At 41.8% G+C, this 24,971-nt stretch overlaps 1 protein-coding gene across 3 annotated transcripts in view; it reads right to left on the minus strand.

Moving 5' to 3' along the window:
* DOCK10 (dedicator of cytokinesis 10) overlaps positions 1 to 1,707 on the minus strand; it is a 314,615-nt gene extending 312,908 nt beyond the window's left edge. For 2 of the 3 annotated variants that reach the window (XM_055120250.1, XM_055120249.1), the window contains exon 1: positions 1,412 to 1,707. In XM_055120250.1, the coding sequence (XP_054976225.1) occupies positions 1,412 to 1,534 (123 nt within the window). In that variant the 5' untranslated portion in view covers positions 1,535 to 1,707. The remainder of the gene's footprint in view (positions 1 to 1,411) is intronic. The other variant, XM_004610790.2, reaches the window with a different exon arrangement.
* Positions 1,708 to 24,971: the final 23,264 nt, after the last annotated feature.

The raw sequence follows: 24,971 nt of genomic DNA on the forward strand, positions 1-24,971 counted from the left end.
CTTTCTACCTTTTTAAACATTTTATCCTTTTCTACCACTGTACAGGCTGGTTTCTAACCATGGGAGCTCTTGGCAAGGCTGGGAAGAGCTGAATCACCTCTGCGCAAGTGAAAGAGAAGGGAACTGGGCCACCAAGATGCCTCACTCCCCAGTCACCCCTATCTCCTCTGCCAGGTCATTTGCTTCCGTCCAGTCCAACTTACTGACCTCAGGCTTTAGAGAAAGCCCTGGCTGTGGGAATTGGCTCTGGGCAGCTCTTGGCGCCTCCACATGGGTGACTGGCAACAGGAACACTTCTTTGACACTTTTACAAGAAGCCATTAATTCCTAGTGATATTTCCTGGCAAAAAAAGGAAAATGAAACCCAAGGAAGGACTCCAGTGCTGCAGTGGCAGACCCTGGAAAGCAGCGTGACCGCCGGGGTCAGCTTGAATGAAGGGCTTCGGGGCGCTTCCCACCGCCTTCCCCTCTTCCCCCCTGAGCCGCTTTTCCTTTGCACCCCGCAGGGTGACACCTACTGGAACGCAGGAACATCTGGACCTTTCCTAGGCTAGAAGTTGGGCATCGGAGGAGCCCTGCTTGGCGGCTGCCCCGGGCAGGGTTTTCCCGCGGAATTCACCCAGCACTTAGAAAGCCCTTCAATAAGGAAGTCACCAGTAGAGCGATCTTGGCGGGAGAACCCGTGAAACATCTTAGGGGAAAAATACATACATACATATACCAGCAATCACAGGACACGTAATAACCTACATCGCCTTGCGGCGGCTCCCCCGCACCCCCCAGCCCTTTCTGGTGTAGTTACAAAGTGGTTTGTGGGTTTTTCGCCGTCGGGTGGGTGGTGGTACCAAGTGCACTGATTTCCCTGTGAGTGTTCAAATTGGGGGGGGGGGTGGGCATTGGAGGAGCAAGGGTTCCCAGTTTTAGCTAGGGCAAGGAGCCTGGGTCATGCCCTCGCCTCCTGCCCCCAGCTTTAGGGGCGACGGAACACGCAGGCCTGTGGACCCCCAAGATGGGGGATGCGTTGTGCTGTCTCCAGGCCCCTCAGGGTGGGGGAGGAGGGCATAACACCCACCCCCTCGTGCCAACATGACTGCCAGGCATTCACCTCCCTCCCCCTGTCCCCCCCAAATTAATAATAACACCCCCCACCCTCGCTCATCCTCTCCCACGCTGCGTTCCCGCCGCCCGCGCAAATCTCTCCTCGGAGCGTCCGGTCCCCCAACGCGCCCCCGTCCCCCGCGGGGTCCTGACCGCGTCGGTGGCGCTGCCAGGCGGGGGTGACAGCGGCGCGGGTGGCAGCGGGGGAGGACGTGCAGGGGACAGAGGGTGGGCGCGTCGGGGGTCCCGGGCAGGCTGGGCGGGGATACCCCCCCTCCAGCGCGGAGGTGGGTGGGGGGTACTTGGCACTCACCCGCTGCTGCTGCCGGCTGCTCACGGCCACCGCGGCGGCCGACGCGGCGCTGTGACGGAGCTCGGCCGCCTGCCCGGGTCGCAGCAGGCTCCGGGTGAACCTGCGGGTCCGCTCTCCGGCCATGGCCCCGCCGCGCCGCCACCGCCGCCGCCCGCGCCCGGCTTCTAGCCCCGCCGCCGCCGTTCAGGAAGCGGAACTCGGCGCTCTGCACACCCCCCTCTCCGCCGCTCTCCTCGCCAGAGGCGGGTTTTTCCCTCTCCCGCGCCCCCACTCCCGACACCCCTGTGCTCCCGCGGGCGGGCGCGGCGCCTGGACTTTGCAAACTCCGAGCGCGTCCGGGAGCGCGCGCACCGCCGGCTCGCGGGGGCGGCCCCGGGACGAGTGGGGGGTGACTCGGGCTGCGCCGCCCCGGGGCTGTCCCCCCCACTACGCCGCCCCAACAGGCGACAGTCCGCGGGGCCTGCCCACAGCCCGGGTGCCCCTGCAGCGGCTTGGCTCACTGGGCCCCTACTTTTCCCGGCGGCCGATGGGCACCCGGACCCTCGCTCCCCGCCCCCCCCCCCCCCCGCGCGTCCTTTCGGAGCAGCGACGGGGCTGGTGACCCGGACCTCCCAGTAGCATGGCCCAGGACTGCGTGGAAGAGGTTCTTTCCAAAGTCCTCTTGGTCTCCAGCCCGTGTTCCTGAAAGCACCTCCTGGATGCCAACTCCCACAGATCTGGAAAAAGCAAAGGAGTTCACCAGGTCCCTTTAGGGTAGAACTGATGGGTTCTTTTTTTCTTTTTTCTTAAAAAATTTTTTTTTAATTGACGGCAGGATGGAAGGCAGCATCAAAACTAAGCTAGCACACAAGCACAGTTGATCAAGAGTTTGAGATTATTTTATGAGATCATTTTGGAGATCATTTATGTCTAGAAAGCAGTCCAGCAGGATGCTGTGGGGTGCGAGAGGCAGGTCATACTCGATTTGGGTAAGGGGGCTAGACTAGGAGGGTGAGAGGGCTTGTGAAGGAGTGTGGGTCCATCTCTTTGGAGGGTTAATCACTTTTGTGTTGTTTTTCTCCTTCCTCTCTGTGCCATCTACCATCTGGCTCATGTGCGTTGTCTCCAGCGAATTGATGAAGTTCTCTCAGAATCTCATTCTGAGTCACCAGCGGGATGGTTGTCCATGTTTAAAGCCAATCATATTGGCTTCGACCTCCATCCAGGATGGGTTGCAGGGGATGAGACAAGCATATAAGGAGACAAACAATGAGGATTGTACATGTGTTCATTCTTTATGTTGACAGAGATCTTAAGGGTACTTACCACAAAACCATCCCACAGGTATATGTAATTTCAGAGGGCCAATCAGCTGACACTCTTAAAGTCCCAATTTCCTATTTTTTTTTCCTGTTGCCCTTTCATCTAGTCCATTCTCTCCTGAGTCCGCATTTGCTGGTCATTTATATTCTAAGAGTAAGGTGTTTTGTCCAGGGGACTATTCCTGGGAACTCAGGGGGTTTTGTTATGTGGACTATCTCCACAGTCCAATTCCAGGGTAGGCACTGAGGAGCAGAAGTGACCTTGTTCCCTGGGATTCCGGTCTGGAATTAGTTGGGACATCCCCTTTAAGAACTGTAGGGATTTGGGGTGGGGGGTGCGTACCCCAACCAGTAGTACTCCGGGCTTACTCTTGGCTCTGGGTTCAATCTCTTGTGGCTCAGGGGACCATCTGAGGTGCCCAGGATCTAAATTGGGTTAGCCATAAGCAAAAAAAGAGCTTTAACCCCCTGTACTAGCTCTCTGCCTCCTTCTTTTTGTTTTATAGAGGCTTTTAATAGATTTGTGACCCTGAGTGAATAGATGCTGTTCACTGAACGTGAACAGGTGTAGTTTTAACGCAAACTGATATTTGGATATACAGAATTTTTACCGTACTTCTCAGATCTCTGTGATAGAATGTTCAGCTAGTCTGAGATACTTAACTGGGTAGGATTTCAGCATATTCTAAAATTTAGGATGAGTAGATACTCTGGGGGCATTTGCAACATCAGTTGATTCTACAGTAGCACTGTCGCACTGTCATCCTGTTGTTCCTCGATTTGCTTGAGTGGGCACCAGTAACGTCTCCATTGTGAGACTTGTTGTTACTGTTTTGGGCATATTAAATATGCCACGGGTAGCTTGCCTGGTTCTGCTGTGCAGACAAGATACTCTCGGTAGCTTGCTGGGCTGTCTGAGAGGGATAGAAGAATCAAACCCGGGTTGGCTGCATGCAAGGCAAAAACCCTACCCTCTGTGCTATTGCTCCAGTCTGATTCTACAGTACCTTTTATTGGGGGTGCCGGTTGTGTCAGAGTACTTGTTGCATGGTACGTGCTTGCTGCTTCTGTATGCGCTTCCCGTGGTGTTCAGGTGTTGGTGCGGCATGGATTACCATGCAGTTCTAGGGATCTATCCTAGGCCAACTCATGCAAGTTCTTACACTAAACCACCATTCCTAAAATATCCTTTATAAATCACGGTATCATATCCACAATATATGCTTCCTTCTTGCTCTGCTCTTCTTTAAGGGTGAATAAAGTTGCTTTTTGCCTTGGTGCATTTCTCAAGGAACAGCCCTCTCTTAGAGGTGTGCCCTGTGCCGGTGGTAGATGCCCCAAGCTATAGTTAGTCACTTTGAATGAATTTAAGCACCCAAGGACTGCTTATTCTTTCATTACCTTTTCTTCTGTCTTCCCAGCAAGCCCTCTGAGGCCAAGGACCACTCCTGATAATATTTGGCCTCACGGTGAGGCCTGAGAGTTGGCATTATGTTTGTCTGTGCTCTACAACTAAGGTCCAGCTATATTGGGGCCACCAGATCTTCCGCAACTGAGGTCAGGGCCTACTAGGGGCACTCCTAGTGCAGGCATAGAAAGAACATGGGACGGTTCCAACACTTGGCAGGTATGCACTTCTGACCATTGAGCTGTCCCATGATATACCATTTTTTTGCTCCTACTTTTATAACAGACTTGTCTTTTATAACAGTCTTTTATAACAGACTTGTCACAGTAGGTATAATATCAAGAAATATTGCTTTGTGCATGATTTCTAAGGTCTAAGATAGATTGGGGTAGTCAGGAATTCTGAGTACCTGACACAGAAAGAGACAGAATGATGAGAAACAGGTGCTGATTGTACAATGTATCCTAGATTTGGTAACCAAGCAGCCGATTCAAACGCTCAGTAACCTTCACACCCTGTTCTGCGGCAATTTTAACTAACGGAAATAATTCAGCTAAAGAAAAACAGCACGACCCGATTTGAGTAATAGGGGTCATACCTTGCACTTTATTTCTTGCACAGAAGGGTCGAAGGTAAATAAAACATGCCAGAGTTAGTAGAGAGTAAAAAGAAACCTTTCAACCCTTCTCTTTTGATTCCAAATCTTGAGGGTCACCTAGCGAATGGGTGTGAGAGGACTTGTGGACACATTTCGAGTTTTCTCTCCCAATCCTGCAAGAGGTGTAGCCCCCGCCTCCGACTGAGAATGAGGAAGGATATCACAGCAGAGCCTTCTGCCTAGGAGGTTTCAGTAGGGCCAGATATCAAGCCTGAAAGAACTCAGACCTTCTCTTCATGTGGTTTTAGGTATGACCATTTTTGGTGCCAAGAGAGGGAACTGCCCATCATCCACCATCACCACTACCGCCACCCCATACCAGTTTACTCTCACTTTCACACACACACACACACACGTGTGTATTTTACAATGGGAATCTAACTTCTGTCTGCACATTTGGGATTCTGATGCTCTTCTGGTCACTCCCCTCAGTTCTCTGCAGGTTTGGCTAAGATGCGTTGTGGAGGCAAATCGATGAAAATGTAATAGGGATTCTAGTAGAGTTGGGAGTGATTATGATGTTTCCATGGAGATCTATCCATTCTAACTAATCTGGGGGGTATTGATGCCTATGAGGAGTGTGTAGGGGGAATCTCTGTATTGCCTCTTTATTCTGCTGTGTTTTAAAAGTATTCACAAATAGTCCAGGAATAAGAAAGCACTATGACAATAATGAAAAGACAAACAGCCCCCCAAAAAGAATGGGCAAAGGATATGGCCACATATTTCCTCAAAGACATAATCATTAGCTATTAAGGAAATGCAAATCTGAGCCACATTATGGCCATGGTTGAAAAAAAGAAAAGAGCATGTATTGGGAAGATAGAGAAGATTTGGGACCTTTATATATTGGTAGTGGGAATGTGAAATGGCATAGCTGCTTTGGAAGACAGTTTGGCACTTCCTCAAAGTGCTAAATATGGAGTTGCCACATGATATGGCAGCACCACTTCTAGAGACATGGAAAAGCATATTCACACAAATGTTGACAGCAGCATGATTTGAAATGGCTAACAACCCGAATACCAACCCAAATAACCATCAACTGATAAATGGGTGCACAATATGTGGTATGTCCATACATAGCAATATTTTTTGCCTCTGAAATAAAGCAGTCACATGTGCTCCAATATGAATAAACCTTGAAAATATTATGCTGAAAGAAATGTTAGTCAGCAAAAACTCCACATACTTCTGAAACTTTTAATGTGAAGTGTAGAAATTAGGCAAGTTTAGAAACAGAAAATAGATTGGTGGTTTCCTAGGGTAGAGGAAAACGAGGAGCAAGAGTTCATAGTTACAGGGTGTCTTTAGAGAGTGATGAAATATGGTGGATGTTACACAAGAAAGAGGTTACAGTTATTCTTTTCTTCTGGGAAGAGGAACTTGACTTCTAAGGACAGGTGTGTGTGTGTATGTGTGTGTGTATTTGTATGTGCATATGTGTGTGCAGTGTATCTATACTACGTATGTAATCATTTTTACCACATGTCTTGTGTATATATTGAAATTTTATTGCATGTATAATAATCTGAGGAAACTATATTAAATAATATTTCACAAAGAAACAATGTCACTGTCACTGTCATCCCGTTGCTCATCGATTTGCTAGAGTGGGCACCAGTAACATCTCCATTGTGACTTGTTCTTACTGTTTTTGGCATATTGAATATGCCACGGGTAGCTTGCCAGGCTCTTTCTTGTGGGCGGGATACTCTTGGTAGCTTGCTGGGCTCTCTGAGAGGGACGAAGGAATCGAACCTGGGTTGGCTGTGTGCAAGGCAAATGCCCTACCCGCTGTCAAAAGACAATATTATAAATAATTTTTCAATGGTTTATAATGGAATACTCAATACAAATTAAAAAATTGTTCAGAATATTAGATTTTGTATTTATAGGCTTGTATTTCTGCCTGAAATTCATTTTTCCCACTTCATCTATATTCAGGGAGTGCTCAAACCAGTGTTCTATCCACTCCCAGCAAAACAGCAAACTCCCTGGACTAATACAGTACTCAGTCCTGCAGATGTCGTCTACTCAACCTGGAAAGTGCATGTGACTCACAAGGGCAACTTCTGAAGTGCTTGTGGGGGTGCCCAGACTGTAACCAATAGCTCTTTGGGTCCACCTTCTTCATCTCCTCACTTTCTTGCATCCTGCATCTGTATCTTTGAAGAGAGACTATTATAAGGGATGGTATCAGGGTAAAGGTGCATGCCCTGCATGTGGCCGAACCCACATGGAACACATGCTGCCATGTGTCTTCAGGTATAGGCCTGAAGACACCCCTCCCCAAGTAATGCAGCCTCTGCTCTTCCTGTTGATCTGTCCACAAGGTCCACAAGATTGTCTAGTAATCTAGGAACCTTGTAGAATTTTCTGAATATGAGATTCTTAGTTCCTTGAGCATCTACTAATTACTTCTATATTTAAACGAAAGTCACTGTCTGCAGAATTCCTGTGATAACCTCTACAAGTCTATGCAATGATAAGATGATCCTGCTTACCTACAGAATTTTATACCAAAATAAAACATATTAGGGAACATGAAAGATTTTAAAAGTTGATTCGTTCTCTACAAATACAGCAGTAACATGTACTGAAGTCTCTGTGCTAAACACTTGTTTTGCTTCGAGCCAAACCCAAAGGTATTCAGGGCTTACTCCTGACTCTGCACTCAAGAATCAGTCCTGGTGGTGCTGGGGTCCACACGGAGTCCTGAAGATTGAATCTGGATCAATGGCTTAAAAGGCAGGGGCCTGACCTGCTGTACTATCACCCTGGTCCCATCCATGTTAGACACTTTTAAGAGTGTTACAAAGATGTACATGATCTCTCAGCAGTCTGTCATGTGCTGATTACCATTAATCCATTTTTTTTCAGATAAGGAAGAAGTAGACATGGGATTTAGACCCAGACAGTTGGAATTGTAGCCTATGATTTTGATCAGTATTCTACAAGTTAAGAGATCTTGGAAGAGTCTCCTGTTTTATCAATCAGCTGTATTCTGAGATTGAGAACCAAGATGAATATGTTTCTATAACAGTATTTCTTTTGCAGGGGATGAGGGGATTGAAGAGGTGCTCAGAAGCCAGTATTGAATGGGGAAAGAAAATTAAGTGCATATTAGTACTAAATTTAATGATGGGATGGAAAATATAGTAATAATAAATGAATAGATAGAAACATCAGACAATATCTGGACCCAGATCAATGGCTCTGGAATGGCATCACTAGATATACTGTATAATTCTATGTTATTAAATCAACCCACTTTACTATAGCAATATTTAATCATTTATAGAAATTGCAGCTGGGGGCATACATTCACAGTATATTATATATTATTTCACTTGAATTTAATATGTTGAAAAATGACATTGCTCAATTTACTTGTCCCAGTATTCACTAGTCTAAAAATTATAGATAAATCTTTAAGGAAGGTATCTAAATTCACAGAATAAAAATTTTAAAGGCCAGTGTGTATCAATGTGTGTGTGACTTGTGTGTATTTTGTATAAATATAAAGTTTTTTACTCTTGTATTTTCTAGAATTTGAATAAATAGCCTGAAATCAACTTTTTTCTGGGTCCTAATTCTCCTCTTCCTGTCAGTTGATATAGGTTAGAATTCAGTCAGAAAGCAAAAGCCTCCTTTGATATTTATGGAATATTAACTATGAACAGAATCTCACCCTATGTCATGGGGGCCATGGAGATAAGAAAAATGACTCTGCCTTCAAATAGTTAAATTGACATACAAAACATTTGTGTCAGAGATAAGTGGGACACAGATTTATTAAATGAAGTCTCAGATGGAATCTATGTAAATATTTTATATTTTATCTATTTAAAAACATGAAAATTCTAGTTCCTCCCATCCTTCCCTTCCTCGTTCTTTATTTTCCTTTCCTTTCTCCCCCCTTCCTTTCCTCTCCCTAATTCTCCCTTCTCTTTCACTCTCCACCTTCCCTCCTATCCTTAAGCTTGAATAATTCCTCTATATTCCAAAGCATTAATGGCTTTCTTAAGAGGCAGTAAACATCCATCACAGACCCTGATGCAACTCAAGACCCTAATACTAGAACAACAAAATAGTCAATAGTCTCTCCTGTCATCCTTCTCCATAACTTTTCTCAGATCTGATGGCACTGCCTTCAGAATGAAGGAAGGCTCAGCTAGTCTTTCATACAGAGATAAGTATAAAAGTGAAGATTGATTTCTTTTCTGAAGTACTTTGAGGTAGAGTAATGTGAAGACTTGGTCTTTAATTCAGAAGTCTGTGGAGCTATTCAGGTGTTTAGGCTTTTATACAGAGGTATTGTAGAAACTAGGCCAAATTCCCTTGTGGTAACTCCATGGCATTCAGACACCTTCCTAAAGTAATACAAATCTAGTACTCACTGGGTGCTAGTCTGGATACCCACATGTCTCAAGGTTTAACTTATTTCAGTTTGTTGTCTATTGTGTGTCAGTTGTTCTACCATTTAACAGACTATGCTTATTAGTTCACTTGATTCTCAAATTAGTCCTCCTAAGAGGCAGTTGGGAGATATAATTTTTCCTCCATGGTACATTAGAAAAATCTGAGAGAGAATTTAATAACATAGAAATTGGAAGAACATTTTTCTAATTCACAATAAAAGAAAGACATGCATAGTGATCTTATATTAGGCCTTCCTTTATTATTCCTTGTGGAGGGAAATGTGTATTTATTTTATTTTTGTTATAGAACAAGAGGGGAAGAGAAGCAATGACTTGCCCTGTCGTTGTGACTATAACTGGGTTAGGTAAATTAAAAATCATTTTATTTAGTGATTTTAACTTTATCATTTACTGTATTCAGAAATAAGTGCACAATTGTAAGCCAAATATAATTAAAAATTTTCCTGTAAGCAGTTTTATTTCATTTCTTACAAATATTTAGAAAAAAATCAGCCATTGAATAACCATCTGGTGACTTCTTAATTGAATTCTATTTCATCAGGAACATTTTTCTTCACCTTGTGCAGGATATATTAAAAATGAGAAGAAATATATGGTTTTCAAGGTCTGATAATGATGGGGATCCATTAGTTATTGCCTGAGTCTGGCTCCTTTATGAAGCTTAGTGCCTCTGTATTGTTTATGAGCAAAAGTATTCAATTTGAGAGGGATTTGTTACTGTGTTTAGAAGACAGATTCCTCATTGGGAGAAAATTACACATAAAGTAATGTGATTTGAGAGTGACCTCTCTGCTAGCTGTTTATTTTGCCTATAATCTACAGGCTGCATCATACTGTCACCATTAGTTCTCCAGGATCCTGAGGGCATATCTCCAAGAGGAGAAAGGAAAGAATACTTTCCACTGGAAACTGGTCCTGGTCTTTTCATTCTGCCTTGTCTTTAATCTGTGCTCTGGCCTCAGGGAATAATTGTCCCTGAACCTTTATTTCTCCATCTGTAAAAATTACTCAGAGGGTGATGTTGGCTTGATATGAAGAAGAAAATTATTTGCAAATGTTGAATGGGACCATTTGAATTTATTAAATACATAATCAAACCCCTGGACTTCAATCCTTGCTGGCATTTCAATTTTTCCTTTCCAATCTCCAATCAACTTCCTTTCTCATTAACCTACAAAATAAATTATACACCTGGACACATCACAAAATTACAATTATTTTTAAAGCTCCACATAAGAGTTAATATTAAGTAATATTTTATTGAAAAATTTTCATTGACGTGCATGAGTAAGATTTGCCTACCTTTCCATTTAGGGAACACTGATATCATCTCTGCTTCAAAGGATGGATACAGTCCAGCTGTGCAAACATCTGGTCTTGTTGCATTGTTGGCATATCTCCCCTGAACTCCTTGGGAAGCTGGGGGCCATTCCCAGCAAAACTCAGCCTGTTGGTGTAGGTCTGTGTGGTTCGGCACTTGGCTCTGTGCTGCAGTACAGCTAGGCGTGGCGGTGTTGGGGGCAATACCAAAGGTACTAGAGTGGGCATGTGGTGCCAGGGAGCAAACTCAGTCTTGGACATGCAAAGCACACGCTCTAGCCCATTGAACTTGATCTGCCCCCACCCCCACAACTATAGGTTTAAAAATAGAAAGTTTCTAATCATTTTCAGCACCTTTTATAGTAATTAATCTGTTCAAGATTTCTCTGTCTGCTTTCATTTGTTCATAGAATATATTTTACTAATAGCCTCACCCATTTTTTAAGGCTTTAAGAATATTTGCCTTAGGATTGCATCATAGCATTTGCTTCTATCTTGTTCCTTTATCAGGGACATTTTTAGAAATTTTGTTTTATGATTTTAAACATGTCTTAAAAAATAAAAATGAATACAGTGAACAGCCATACAGTCCCCAACTATGACTATTTTAAATTAGACAACTCATGTCCCTTTGCCTCTAAATAATTCAGTACCTATCTTCAAAGAATAAGAGTACTATTTTATATAATGAAAATACCATTTAACACTGAACTCAATTAATGACAAATCTTGTAGTACCTTCTATATCTGGTTCACACTCAAATTTATTTAACTGTCCCCCAAATACATTTTCTTGTTAGCCAATGTGATCCATGCAGATGTGAGTCACAGAAGACAGATTGATCCGGTTGTCTGTTCGCCAGTCTTTTCATTTTAAATCATGCTGTGTTTTTGACAATGGTATTGACTCACTGAAGAGACTAACTCAATTATTTCACATTTTCTCTCCTCTTAATGACATTGAATTTGCTTCTTCTTCTTCCTTTCCTCCCCTTTAAAAAGGAACCTTCTCAGCAGTGCTAGTGGACTGGGAGCCATTTCCAAAGACACTCATTTTGGTGTTGTGAGCCCAGTCATTAGATATTAGAACCCAACAATGTGGTGCTTCTGCATCCAGAAATTCTGAGGACCAATAAGGGTAGCCAAGAGGTACAAAGAGGAACAAGCCATGTCAGTCAATTGCTCCATTAATCTATCTCCCTGCCATTAATTTTGGTTCTTTTAATCTAAAGGGTTTTCAGTTTTAATCAGAAATTTTTTTAACTTTCCTTTTCCACTTTTAATTGGATTCTAAAGGGACTTATTTTTTATTAGTTTCTTCAAATAACTGATATAAGGTGTGATTTTCTTAATCCAGTGAGAAAGTCAGGATATTATTTTAAAGATAATATTATTTTTGGTCTTAATTTAACCAAAGTAATAAAAAAGCCAATAGTTATATTACATAATTGGATAAATATTAGAAAACCATAGAGATAGCACAAAGGTTGGGTTCATGCCTCCCATGTAGCTGACCCCGGCTTAGTGGGCAACATCACATGATCCTCAAGGGTCATTGAGGGTTGCCATAGTGGCTACACAGCAGTTTTGGGGTCATCAGGTAATCCCAGGTATTGTCCAACCCAAGTGGCACTGAACCACTGGCCTCAATTATATCTCAATTTCTTACCAATTGCCAAGAAAATCTCCAAATGCACACATCCAAAGAGAGATGCTATGAAATAAAATCTATTGTTCCTTGCCCACATTCTAGATACTCAGACCGAACCTCATGCATGAGTGAAACCCCACAGAACCAGTTAAAGTAGAACTCTGCAACCTTGGACTCAGGCTCACCGAGACCTGGAAACAATATTCTGTCTACCTCCTTCAATCTCCAGGGTTCCAGGGATCAAACTAAGACACCCCACCCTTCTGGAGCCAGATAAATACCTCACCAGCCGACCTCCACAACCTCCACTATCCAGCCACCCGCCAAGCTCCAGGATGCTTTCTGGACAGTGGGACACATCATAAGAAACTTAATACCCATTTTACATAATTTCTGCACCATATTTGATAGATTTAAATATGCTGTGAACCATGAGAACACCTGTAACGGCGATTAGAGGCCACCCTATAAGCTTCCACTCCTCTCGGAGAGCTCGACAAGCTACCAAGAGTACCCTGCCCTCATGGCAGAGCCTGGCAAGCTACCCGTGGCTTATTCAATATGCCAAAAAACAGTAACAACAATGGGCCTCATTCTCCTGACACTGAAAGAGCTCCCAATACGGCAGCATAAAGAAGGATGAGCAAGGAGAGGCTGATAAAATCTCAGGGACGAACTAGACTGCCAAAACAAAGAAAGACTAAAATGACTGTCTGTACTTTCAATGCATGTATGCTGGTGTAGGAAGCATCCATCAAAGACCTGATGGTGCAAGCACAGAAGATCAAGTACTACATCACTGGTCTGACCGAAATGAGAAGGCATTGATCACATCACGCCATTTTTGACACTGGAGAAGAATTGTTCCTCGGAACATGTGACAACAGAGGTGTTGGTGGCATCGGTATCCTTGTTAACACGAACTTGGCCATGAGCATTGATTCATTCAAATGCCTAACAACCTGAATCAGATGATTACACTTGAATAGATGTGGCTCACTCCCGGCAGTCTCTATCTTTGTCATCTACGCACCAACATCCAAGTGCAATGAAGAAAAAATTGAGAAGGTCTACATGGAGCTGGAGAAATTCTATAAAGAAGACCACACCTTCTACAAGATCATTGTTGGTGATTTTAATGCCAAGATAGGACCAAGAAGGTCACCCAAAGAACTCCACATTGGGACCCATGGCTTAGAATGGAACGAACAGGGTAAGAAACTGTCTGAGTTTATCGTGTCGACTTAGATCATCCACAGTAACTCACAGTTCCAAAAGGCCGAATCTAAACGTTGGACATGGGAGTCTCCCAGTGGAGTTCCACAACGAAATTGACCACATCATGTTCAATTGAAGGTTTTGCCTGACCGATGTCGCTGTTGTCCCAAAATTTCAAAGGGCTTCCGATCACAGTCTCCTTTGTGAAAAATTCTACTTTGAAGAGCGGGGAGAAAGCTCTGCAAAGTTTAAGTTTAAGAAGAGAACTTCCTTTGAATGTGTACCAGTCTCTGTGATGTGAGATGATATCTCATTGTTGTTTTGATTTGCATCTCCATGATGACTAGAAATGTGGAGCATTTTTTCATGTTCCTTTTGACCATTTGTATTTCTTTCTTGAGTAAATTTCTGTTCATTTTTTTCTCCCCATTTTTTGATGGGGCTAGAGGTTTTTTCTTATATAATTCTACTAGTGTCTTGTATATTCTGGATATTAATCCTTTATCAGATGGGTATCGGGTAAATATTCTTTCCCATTCTGTGGGCTCTTTCTGTATTTTGGTCACTGTTTCTTTTTATTTTTTTTTCTTTTGGGGTCACACCCGGTGATGCTCAGGGGTTACTCCTGGCTTTGCACTCAGGAATCACTCCTGACGGTGCTCAGGAGACCATATGGGATGCTGGGGATTGAACCCAGGTCAGCCGCCTGCAAGGCAAACGCTCTACCCACTGTGCTATCACTTCAGTTCCAATGTCACTGTTTCTTTTGAAGTTCAGAAGCTTCTTAGTTTAATGTAGTCCCATTTGCTTATGTTTGTTTCCACTTGAATGGTCAGTGCTGTTTCATACTTAAAGGTGCTTTTAGCTTCAATGTCATGGAGAGTTCTGCCTATATTTTTTCTATGAACCTTATAGATTCATGTCTGATATTGAGGTCTTTAATCCACTTTGATCTGACTTTTGTGCCTGGCATTAGACAGAGGTCAGAGTTCATTTTTTTTGCAGGTAGGTATCCAGTTTTCCCAGCACCACTTATTCAAGAGGCTTTCCATGTTCCACTTCACATTTCTTGGTTCTTTGTCAAAGATTAAGTGGCCATATATTTGGGAATTTGTGATGGGATATTCAACTCTGTTCCATTGGTCTGCAGGTCTGTTGTTATCCCAATACCATGCTGTTTTAATTACTACTGCTATGCAGTAGTATTTGAAGTTGGGGAAGGTGACACCACCCATCTTCTTTTTTCCAAGGATTACTTTAGCTATTCATAGGGGTTTATTGTTCCATATAAATTTCAGGATTGTTTTGTTTATTTCTTTGAAAAATGTCGTGCGTATTCTGATAGGAACAACATTAAATTTGTATAGTGCTTTGGGCCGTATTGCCATTTTGATCATGTTAATTCTCCCTATCCATGAGCAGGGGATGTGTCTCCATTTCCTAGTGTCCTCTTTTATTTCTTGAAGTAGTGTTTTATAATTTTCCTTGTGTAGGTCCTTCATTTCTTTGGTCAAGCTGATTCCAAGGTACTTGATTTTCTAAGATACTATTGTGAACGGGATTTTTTAAAATGTCTCTTTCTTCTCTTTCATTATTTTTATAGAGGATTCAAAAAAGCACAGAATATCTGTACTTATATATTCATTGCAGCACTATTCACAATAGCCAAGATATGTAAACAAACTGAGTGCCTGAAAACAGATGACTGGTTAAAGAAACTTTGGTACATTTACACAATGGAATACTTTGCAGGTATTAGGAGAGATGAAATCATGAACTTTGCTTATAAATGGATAGACATGGAGAGTATCATGATAAGTGAAGTGAGTCAGAAAGAGAGGGACAGAAATAGAAGGACTGCACTCATTTGTGAAGTGTAGGGTAGCATCACATGAGACTGATACCAAAGGACAATAGATACAAGGGCCAGGAGGATTTCCTCATAGCTGGAAGACTGATTCATGAGCAGAGGGGAGAAGGCAGATAGAATAGAGAAGGGAAACTAAGAAAATGATGGCTGGGGAACCAGTTGGGATGGGAGATGCATGCTGAAAGTAGATAATGGACAAAACATGATGACTTCTCAGTGTCTTTGTTGCAAGCCATAATTCCCAAAAATAGAGAGACAGTATGGGGAATATTATCTGCCATAGAGGCAGGGGGAGGGTGGGAAAGGGGGGGAGTATACCTGGAATATTGGTGGTGGGGAATGTGCACTGGTGGAGGGATCGGTGTTTTTTTTTTCTTTTTGGGTCACACCTAACAATGCACAAGGGTTACTCCTGGCTCATGCACTCAGGAATTACTCCTGGCAGTGCTTGGGGGACCATAGGGGATGCTAGGAATCGAACCAGGGTCGGCCGCGTGCAAGGCAAATGCCCTACCCACTGCGCTATTGCTCCAGCCCCGGGATGGGTGTTTGATCATTGTGAGATTATAACCCAAACCCTGAATGAATGGTTTAAGTCTCTTCGTGTCCCTGGAGCAAGCAGGGACTACATTGGGCTACACTAGTATGGGACAAGTATGAATGGAGACGTTACTGGTGCCTGCTCGAGCAAGTAGAAGATGAATGGGATGAGAAGTTCTAAATGGAGCAGGAAATGTTCTATAAAGAAGACTACACCTTCTACAAGATCATTGTCAGTGATTTTAATGCCAAGAAAGGACCGAAAAGATTGCCCAAAGAACTTCACTTAAGGGCCCTTGGCCTAGAATGGAACAAACAGGGTGAGAGACTGTCTGAGTTCATCATGTTGACCAAGACCATCCATGGTATCTTGCAGTTTCAGAAGACCAAACATTTCTAAACGTTGGACATGAGAGTCTCCCAGTGGACAGTTCCACAACAAAATTGACCACATCATATTAAGTCAAAGGTTTTGCCTGACCGATTTCGCTATTGTCCCAAAATTCTAAACAAGATCTCCTTCATGTGAAATTCCACTTCACAAAGCAGGGAGAAAGGGCTGCAATGTATAAGAAAAGAACTCCCAGAACGACCACCAACTGGGAGCTCGTTAGCACTATTGTGGCAGTATGGGAAGATGCCTCCATTGACAACAATGACAAGGAATATGATTGACTGGTTCAGCACCTCCATGACTGTTTGAAAAATGTTGAGTGTGAGAAAGCCAAAAGCAGAAGCCTGTCTTCGGAAACTCTCGAGCTCATTTGCCAATCTGGTTTGGCACGAGCCTCAGGCAATCACAAGCTAATGTCTGAGTTCGCAAAGCTGTGCAGAGAAGCGATAAATCCATTTAAACAGTCATAGTAAATTTACTTCTTATAATATTTCTAGGCAGAGAGTCTCTTGCCGGTGCACCTGGCTGTCTTCCCCAGGGTCCTTCAGAGCCTCCAATGCAGCATTGTTGGGAAGGAGAAGTAAAGAGAGGCTTCTAAAATCTCAGGGCTAGGACGAATGGAGATGTTACTGAGACCACTCGAGAAATTCAATGATCAACGGGATGATGATGGTGATGATGATGATAAATATTTCTAGTCATTTTGTATGAACACAGTAGGAATATCATCATCATCATCATCATCATCATCATCATCATCATCATCATCATCATCATCATCCTGTTGATCGTCGAATTTCTCGAGCAGTCTCAGTAACGTCTCCATTCATTCAAGCCCTGAGATTTTAGAAACCTCTCTCTACTCATCCTTCCCAATGATGCCACATTGGAGGCTCTTTCAAAGTCAGGGGAATGAGATCCATCTTGTTACTGGTTTTGGCATATTAATACACCATGAGGAACTTGCAAGGCTGTCCCATGTGGGCAGGAAACTCCCAGTGGTTTGCCAGGTTCTCCCAGAGGGAGAAGTAGGCTATAGGTTTTGCAACAGTGTGCTTCCAGGAGCTTGGTTTTAAGTCTCTGGATGTGGGCCATTGACAGGATTACACAGCGCTGGAGGCAGTCCCTGGGTGTGACCGCCTAGCTACTGGGAAATGGGAAATCTGGGCGAAGGAGGCCCAGTTCCGATCCGAGCAGGCTTGGAGGTCTCAGCCCCGGGTCCCACATACCTGGGTTCCTCTGCCAGTTCCTTCATGCATGAGGCTCGTCCAAAATATGGAGAGGGCCAGGCTCTGGAGGGCTTCGGTTGCCATGAGCTCTGCTCAGGGTGGGGAGGGAAGCTGGAGCTCATCCCCTCTGAGGTGGCCCAGGGAAGACAGCCAGGTTTGTGGGCAAGAGACTCTCTGCCACTAAGAAATATATTGAGCTTAAACGTTGGCTCTTCCCTGGGCATCTTGCTATATATTCCAGACCACAGTCCTCAGGCCACGTTAGTCTTTCCTAACCCCAGCAGAGTCCTTATTCAGTTACTTCTTTTTGGGTCTTCACAGTTTGTTCATGACCAAGCTCTTAACTTATAGTTAAGTATTATGGCACTCAAAGCCAGGGAAGTTCACAGCTAGCCCTGGGTCCATCCAGTCCTTCATCAGACCCCTGCTCTTAGAATGTTAGGAACTAAGGACACCTGAGGCTTTAGGCAATTAAATATGGATGCCCAAGAGTAAATATTATTTTGGAGTCAATTAACTCCCACCTTAAAGAGCATAGCATGCACTGTTTTCCTGTGTCTATACTTAAAAGGATATTGCTAAATAAACCATGCAAATAACATAAAGGAAAGAGAAAAGCACTATAGGATTATTATGCCTGATATAATTGGGAGTCCCTCAGTTGCACTGTTGTGGGAGTGGCTCAATAAACCTTGAGATCCCTGTGGACAGAGCAAGGACAACCCAATGTTATCCAACACTTATTGTTTCTTTGCTTCTTCTTTTGCTTTACTTTTTTGGTATTTGGTCTCCACTCAGCAGTGCTTAGGGCTTATTCCTGTTCTGCATTTAGAGATCACTTTTGATGGTGCTTGAAAGACTGTAAATAGTGCCAGGCATTGAAGCTGGCCTGAGAGCAGGTAAGGCAAGCACCTTACCTGCTAAACTATCTCTTTGGCCCTCAGAATAATTTTAAAGTCTAATATATATATATATTTATTAATAAACCTATAAATATATATAAATATTCTGGATCTTAGTCCTTTGTCATATTATGCATATAGGTGGTTGCTTTAAAATATTACATATAATAACAGCAATTAGAAATCTTATGATTCTTTACTATTTATTATGTAATTAAGGTACTTTACTCCCCACAGAAACTAAACAAATACCAAGTGTTTTTTTTTTTACTTTTTTTAGAAAAAATAGCGGCGTAATTTTTCAAAAGTCAGCTTCTTAGCTGGCCTCAGAAAGATGTGTTTTAAAAACTCAGTCTACAGTTAGAATGTTTTTATCAGCACTGATTTTGTACCCTAATCACCTGTGCAGGAGACAGTTGGAGAAAACATGTTTTTGGTGGGATGAAATTGCTATTACAGAAACTATTTTATTTCTTGGAAATGTTTCTTTAAATAATCCAAGTTGTCACAGCCCTTTGTCAGGCTTGTGGTTTTGATGTGAACCTTCATTTGTACGAAAACCTATTTCCTGTGTAAACTCTGCCTCTGCTTTTTGCTGTGGTAAAAAGAAGTGAAATGGAAGTATAACAGCATTGTACAGAAATCAGGTTTTGAAAAGGTGTAAGAAAGGCAGAGACAGAAAACCAAACAAACACTTCCAACATATCCTAAGCTCAAAAGTGACATGGCTGGCTGAGCAGTCTAGAGGATGTCCTTACATCTGAAAGCTAATGGGCCTTAGTCCTTCCCCATATACATCTAGAATTTATTGATGCAACTCTATTAGGATTTTCTGTGACTTTATCTTTTACCAACTTCTCATGTGTAGGTTTTTAAATGTGTTTCTGTTCTGAGTTAATCATGAATATTATTCCCTTTCTTCTTGTTTGTTTATCTGCTAGAGGGGCAAAAGAAAGTAAAGTAGTTATTTTTATAGAAATCTTAAAAGCAATAGGAGAGTTATTATGCAACTCATCTAAAAAGATTCTAATAGAGTCAAAGCACTTTTTGTGTATTTCCAAGGGTACTATTAGCAGCATCATGTTCACAAAGCACCATGCAAGAAGCCGTTCTAACACCTGCCACATAGCTTGTCTTCTATTAAAGAAATTCTTGGATGCAGATATATGAAAGCACAAGAGTATTATTACTTTTGCTGGGGTGGGAGCCAGGGGGCTCCTGAGGTCCCTGGAGGCCCCTTCTGGTGATTCATTGATAAGTGGGCCCCCCAATGTGAGGGGCCAAGGATGCTGGGATATTTGGGACACTTTCTGGTGCTTGGAAGCCACCAGGAACACATTTAACAGTTGTTGGGGAACAACAGAGTTCTGGGGTATCAAACTGGAGTCAGTTGTGTTCAGGGCATGCACTTTAACTCTGAAACTATCATTTTGGTCCCAACATTACAATTCTTGTAGTTCAACAAAACATTCCATGAAGATCCCTTGGGTCCAACAGATAGCCATCTGATGCTGGTAGGGTTTGATGTTTTCCTGGGGAAACCTATCCCCGTGTTTTGTACATAACACCAGTAAATTGGCTACATTTAGTTTATTGATATGTCCTCTCTTGTTGAATTAATATTTTATTACTGGGTCGAGTGACTGATCTATGCATGGTGAGTCAGTTGATAAAATTACTGGGCTCTCTTTGGATAAAAATTGATTAAGATATTTTAGATATTGTCCATGACGGAAGTTACCAGAAAATGATGTAAAATAGTGTTGGCTTGTTTTGATTTTATTATTGGTGGGGCTGTCAACCAAAAGGGAAAATGAAAACTCAGAAGTTCCATGACGTATCTTAGACTGACTTGAATTGCTACTCCGGAATAGCTCTAAGCTTATATTCACTCAAAAATATTTAGCAAGAAACATGAAAGGAAGAAAAATTAAATGATGTTAAATTGAATATAATTCCTAGGAATTGTTCCCCAAATAGCATAAACCCTTAGATAACACCAGGATCACACATGGGACCACTAATATCTGCAATTCCTTTCATTTTCAGGTTTTCTCCTGGCCTTTCTTGTACTTCACCACTCAGACCAGAGACCACCTTTGTAGGATCTTCCTACCAGTTTGCTGTCCCTATGACATCCTCATATAGTACTCTCAATATGCTGCAGTATTTAGTTCCCTACAACTCTCCTTTATCAAGTATAGTGTGGGCAATGGTCCCCCCCAAAAAATCATAGCGGTCCCTGAGGATAGTCCCATGAGGAAAATGGGCAGCAAAAATGTTTTCTAGGTGTAGAGGGCAACAAAAGAAAAATAAAATAGGAAATTTTTGTGACTTTATACCTTAAGAGTGATGATGACTGACTATGTGAAATACTCCAGTCTCTCCTCTCAACATACCTATTGTATCTTAATGGACTTTCTAACTGCTCTTAATGTCTCTATCAATGTAAAATGTGGCTCACATGTTGGGTACCAGAGTGGGGGGAGTGATATTGTATTGTATACATGACCAACCTGTGAGCTCACTGATGGATGCCCAGAAGACCCTGAAATTTGAACCGTGCTCTGTCTTTGTCTCATTCTCTGCGACTTCCTCCATTGGACAAGGTTGAAGGTGCCAATCCAGTTGGCATTAGATAAGTGATATCAGTCACTGAATATCAACTATCTGCCAGGATTTGTACTAGAAATTTTATTTAAAAAATTACACTGTTATTGAAAAGTTTCCAAATTCGGTCCAAGTATTTTATTTTTAACTGACATGGAAACTGAGGTTCCTACAGGTGGAAGTACTTGTTCCAGGATCAGACATCTAATGAGTACTGGAGTTAGATGAAATATCCTATTTGTCAGACTCCAGTTCTGAGGTGATTTCTCTGTGTCATCCTGACTCAATGCAGTATCAGAGAAGCAGTCATGGACAGCAGGTTTCACTCATCATATATTCCACTTCTCTTTTGACCTTTGAGGTTGGAAAGTTGAACCCGCATTTTTCAAAGGCTCTTGAGCTCTGGTTCTGGGGTGTGTCAGCTCTATTTCTTCTAATACTCAGTAAGTGAAAACATAATATGTAATGGCTAAAGAGGTAGACCAGAGGGTAAAGCATATGCTGGAGATGGCAAGTTTGATGCCTGTCACTGCACATACCAAACTCCCAACGTTATCTAGTACAGTCCTGGTGGAGCCTGAGCCCCAGTGTATTTGAGTAACTAGCCGTCAGGCCAGCATCTCCAGAACAAATATTGCCAGCAGTGACCCCTGGACTCTCAAACATGTTGTGGAGACTTACCCCCAAAATAAAGTACTTAAAATGTATTTAAAGAGTTTCATGCTCTCAAAATGGAACCTATACCAAGTGTGATACAGATTTTTCATTTCTCCTTATGCAATAATTAGTACCAGAAATGATAGTGATATAACTTAGTAAACTTAATGAGCAAAGCAACCTCATGTATTTATTGACTCCAATCACCAAACAGGTAGTTATTGAGTTATTAAATTAGCTACTGGAAATAGAATGTAAGTAAAACATATATGTGTATTCTTCTCTCCTGAGATCCAGCCTAACTATGAGATAAGGACATTTAAAGAATGACACAGCTGATGATTATATTGGTTTTTGTTTTGGGACACCCCTTGGCAGTGCTTAGAGATTATTTCTGGCTTTGTACTCAAAGATCACTATCGGTTGGGGCTTAGGGGACATTGGGAATTGAACCTGGGTTGGTCCTATGCAAGGCAAGCACCCTACCTGTTGTACTATATCTCCGGTTCATGACAATTACAATGTATCAGTAGTGTCAGGGAGAATTATTAAGTGTTTGGAAAGCATATGGTGTGGGACATGATTCATCCCACTCTCTGGAGTAGGAGTATCAGTATCTTTTATTCTGTTTCTTGGGAGTCAGAAACAGAGTTTGGTACTATCTTTGGAATAAATAATAAAGCATAAATTTGACTAAACAAAAGACACATAGAAGAACCTAATTGAATTGCAGAGTTAAATAATTTAGGAATGACAATGCCATGTAACACAATTTTTTAAAATGAAATAAATATATTTGGTCATGTTTTAACTATTTACCACCATGTTTTAAAAATTAAAGTGAACAACACTCTCATATTGATAATTCTTGTATCTTTTTATTGAGAACCAAAAGTCAAGGATAAATATATGACATGATCATTCTGGAGAAATTATCTGTTCTCCAGATATCTGAGGCAGATATTCTATCTCATGATAAAATATTTTCAAGAATTAAGAATAATAATAGAGCAAACATTTTATTACGTTTCTCTATGGTTGATTACTCTTTTTCACTTCACTTCTTTTTTTTTTTTTTTTTTTTTTTTTTTTTTTTTTTTGCTTTTTGGGTCACACCCAGCGATGCTCAGGGGTTACTCCTGGCTTTGCACTCAGGAATTACTCCTGGCGATGCTTGAGGGACCATATGGGATGCCGAGGATTGAACCCGGGTCGGCTGCGTGCAAGGCAAATGCCCTACCCACTGTGCTATCGCTCCAGCCCCTCTTTTTCACTTCTAACCCTAGAATAAAGTTAGAGAGTTCAGCATTTTTTTATAAGACCTTAATTTGTGTCAATGACAGCCACGGAGTTAATGACTTCTGTCAAGTACTTCAGACTTGAGGAATACAACAAATCTCAATGTGTAGTAAAAGCATGCCTTTAGAAGACTTACTGGAAAGTTTTCTTATTAAATGTCTATTCACTTCCTGTCATTGTTAGACTGTTAAGTGTGGTTTCTAGGTAGAGCGGAGAACAACATACATTTTCCTTCTTTCACTTTCGGAGGCCACAGGTTCAACATATGTGTTGCTGAGCTTGATTCAAGGAGCCTCTGCATCTGGCCTTGCAGAGGTTTCTGAAGCTGCATCTGGGGATTCTGTATGCTGATGTCCTCCTGTCGTTCTCTTCTTTTTTTAGGTAGATTTGTCTTTAATTCTGTTTAATTTTTAAATTAATTTTTAGAGCATTACAAAGTTGTTTATGATTAGATTAGATTTCAGTCATAACATATTCCAACACTCATCCCTTCCCTCCGCCAGTGTACATTTCCTACCCCCAGTGTCCCAAAGTTCCCTCCCATCACCCCCACCTCTTCTTCTTCTTCTTCTTCTTCTTCTTCTTCTTCTTCTTCTTCTTCTTCTTCTTCTTCTTCTTCTTCTTCTTCTTCTTCTTCTTCTTCTTCTTCTTCTTCTTCTTCTTCTTCTTCTTCTTCTTCTTCTTCTTCTTCTTCTTCTTCTTCTTCTTCTTCTTCTTCTTCTCCTTCTCCTTCTCCTTCTCCTCCTTCTTCTTCTTCTCCTTCTCCTTCTCCTTCTCCTTCTATTATTTTATTAAAGCACTGTAGCATTGTAGCACCATCTTCCCATTGTTTATCTATTTTCTCTCTCCTTTTGGACATTGTGTTTTGCAACATTGATACTAAAATGTTATCAAGAATATTCCTTACCTACTTTTAACCCTCAGATCTTGTCCAGCGTGATCATTCCCAGATATTACTGTCATAGTGGTCTCTTCTCTATCTTACTTACACAAAAGTCAGATCAAAATAGATTAAAGACCTTAACATCAGACCAGAATCCATAAACTACATAAATTACTCCTGGAGGTGCTCAGGGTTTCTGTACAGTGATAGGGGTGCATGGAATAGCAGCTTTCAAAATCTGTGGACCAGACATTTAGGTTATTTCCCCACTTCTCAGATTTAATATTCTTAAATGATTTTTTGTTTGTTTTATTGAATTTCCTAAGAAAAAAATTCTCTCTGTCTCCATTTGGAACTTTCTTTTCTCTTCTTTGTAGCTTAATAACGGTGAAACTCAGTAATAATGCTGTCATTTACAAAATGGGATTGACAGCTATATGTTATTTTCATAGGCTTCACCCACGAAGCTTTGGCAAGGCTAAATTATTAATTCTCATCTCTCTGGAGAAGATTTGATATCTTTGTCAAGTATTAAGTCCATTTGTTCATAGTCTTTGGATTATTGAAATAATGATATCAAGACTGAAGGAAAAATTGTTAAAGTGTCCATGCTGAAACCAATGCCATACTTTATTCTAGTGCTAAAGAATCATATCTTTTTCTAAGAAAAAACATTGATGACATCCTTTTAAGAGTACCATTGATATTTTCCATCAAAACTATAATTCAGAATAAAATTACCATCTAGGAGGTGGAATTAGAAAGACAAACTGTATAGAAAAGACATTTCTAGATGAAGGTCCAGATATAGAGTGTATTGCATGATTAATTTAAGTTCAGGAACCTATGATATTTTTCAAACAGAGTATCTTTCTGTTTTTCTGCTTTGCCTTCACATAGCGTCTTCTTTTTGTGACCAAATTTAAGAAGCCAAAAGCTTCTTTAAATGAAAAGAACAGGCATATATAATTGTCTCCCAGAAGTTGGTACAAAACCAGCTTCAGTGCACCATCTGTTGAATCAATAGGGTAAGAATTTGGCATCTTTGGGTTTGTTCATTCTGGGTTTTGTAAACGCTTCACCATTTGGTGACATTCATCTATACCTTTACTAATTCTTTGAGAATGCATAGACATTCTTGGTTGTAATAAGAGAAGGATATGGGAATTCTCTAT

This window comes from Sorex araneus, chromosome X (genome assembly GCF_027595985.1).
Source record: "Sorex araneus isolate mSorAra2 chromosome X, mSorAra2.pri, whole genome shotgun sequence".
Taxonomy (NCBI): Eukaryota; Metazoa; Chordata; class Mammalia; order Eulipotyphla; family Soricidae; genus Sorex; species Sorex araneus.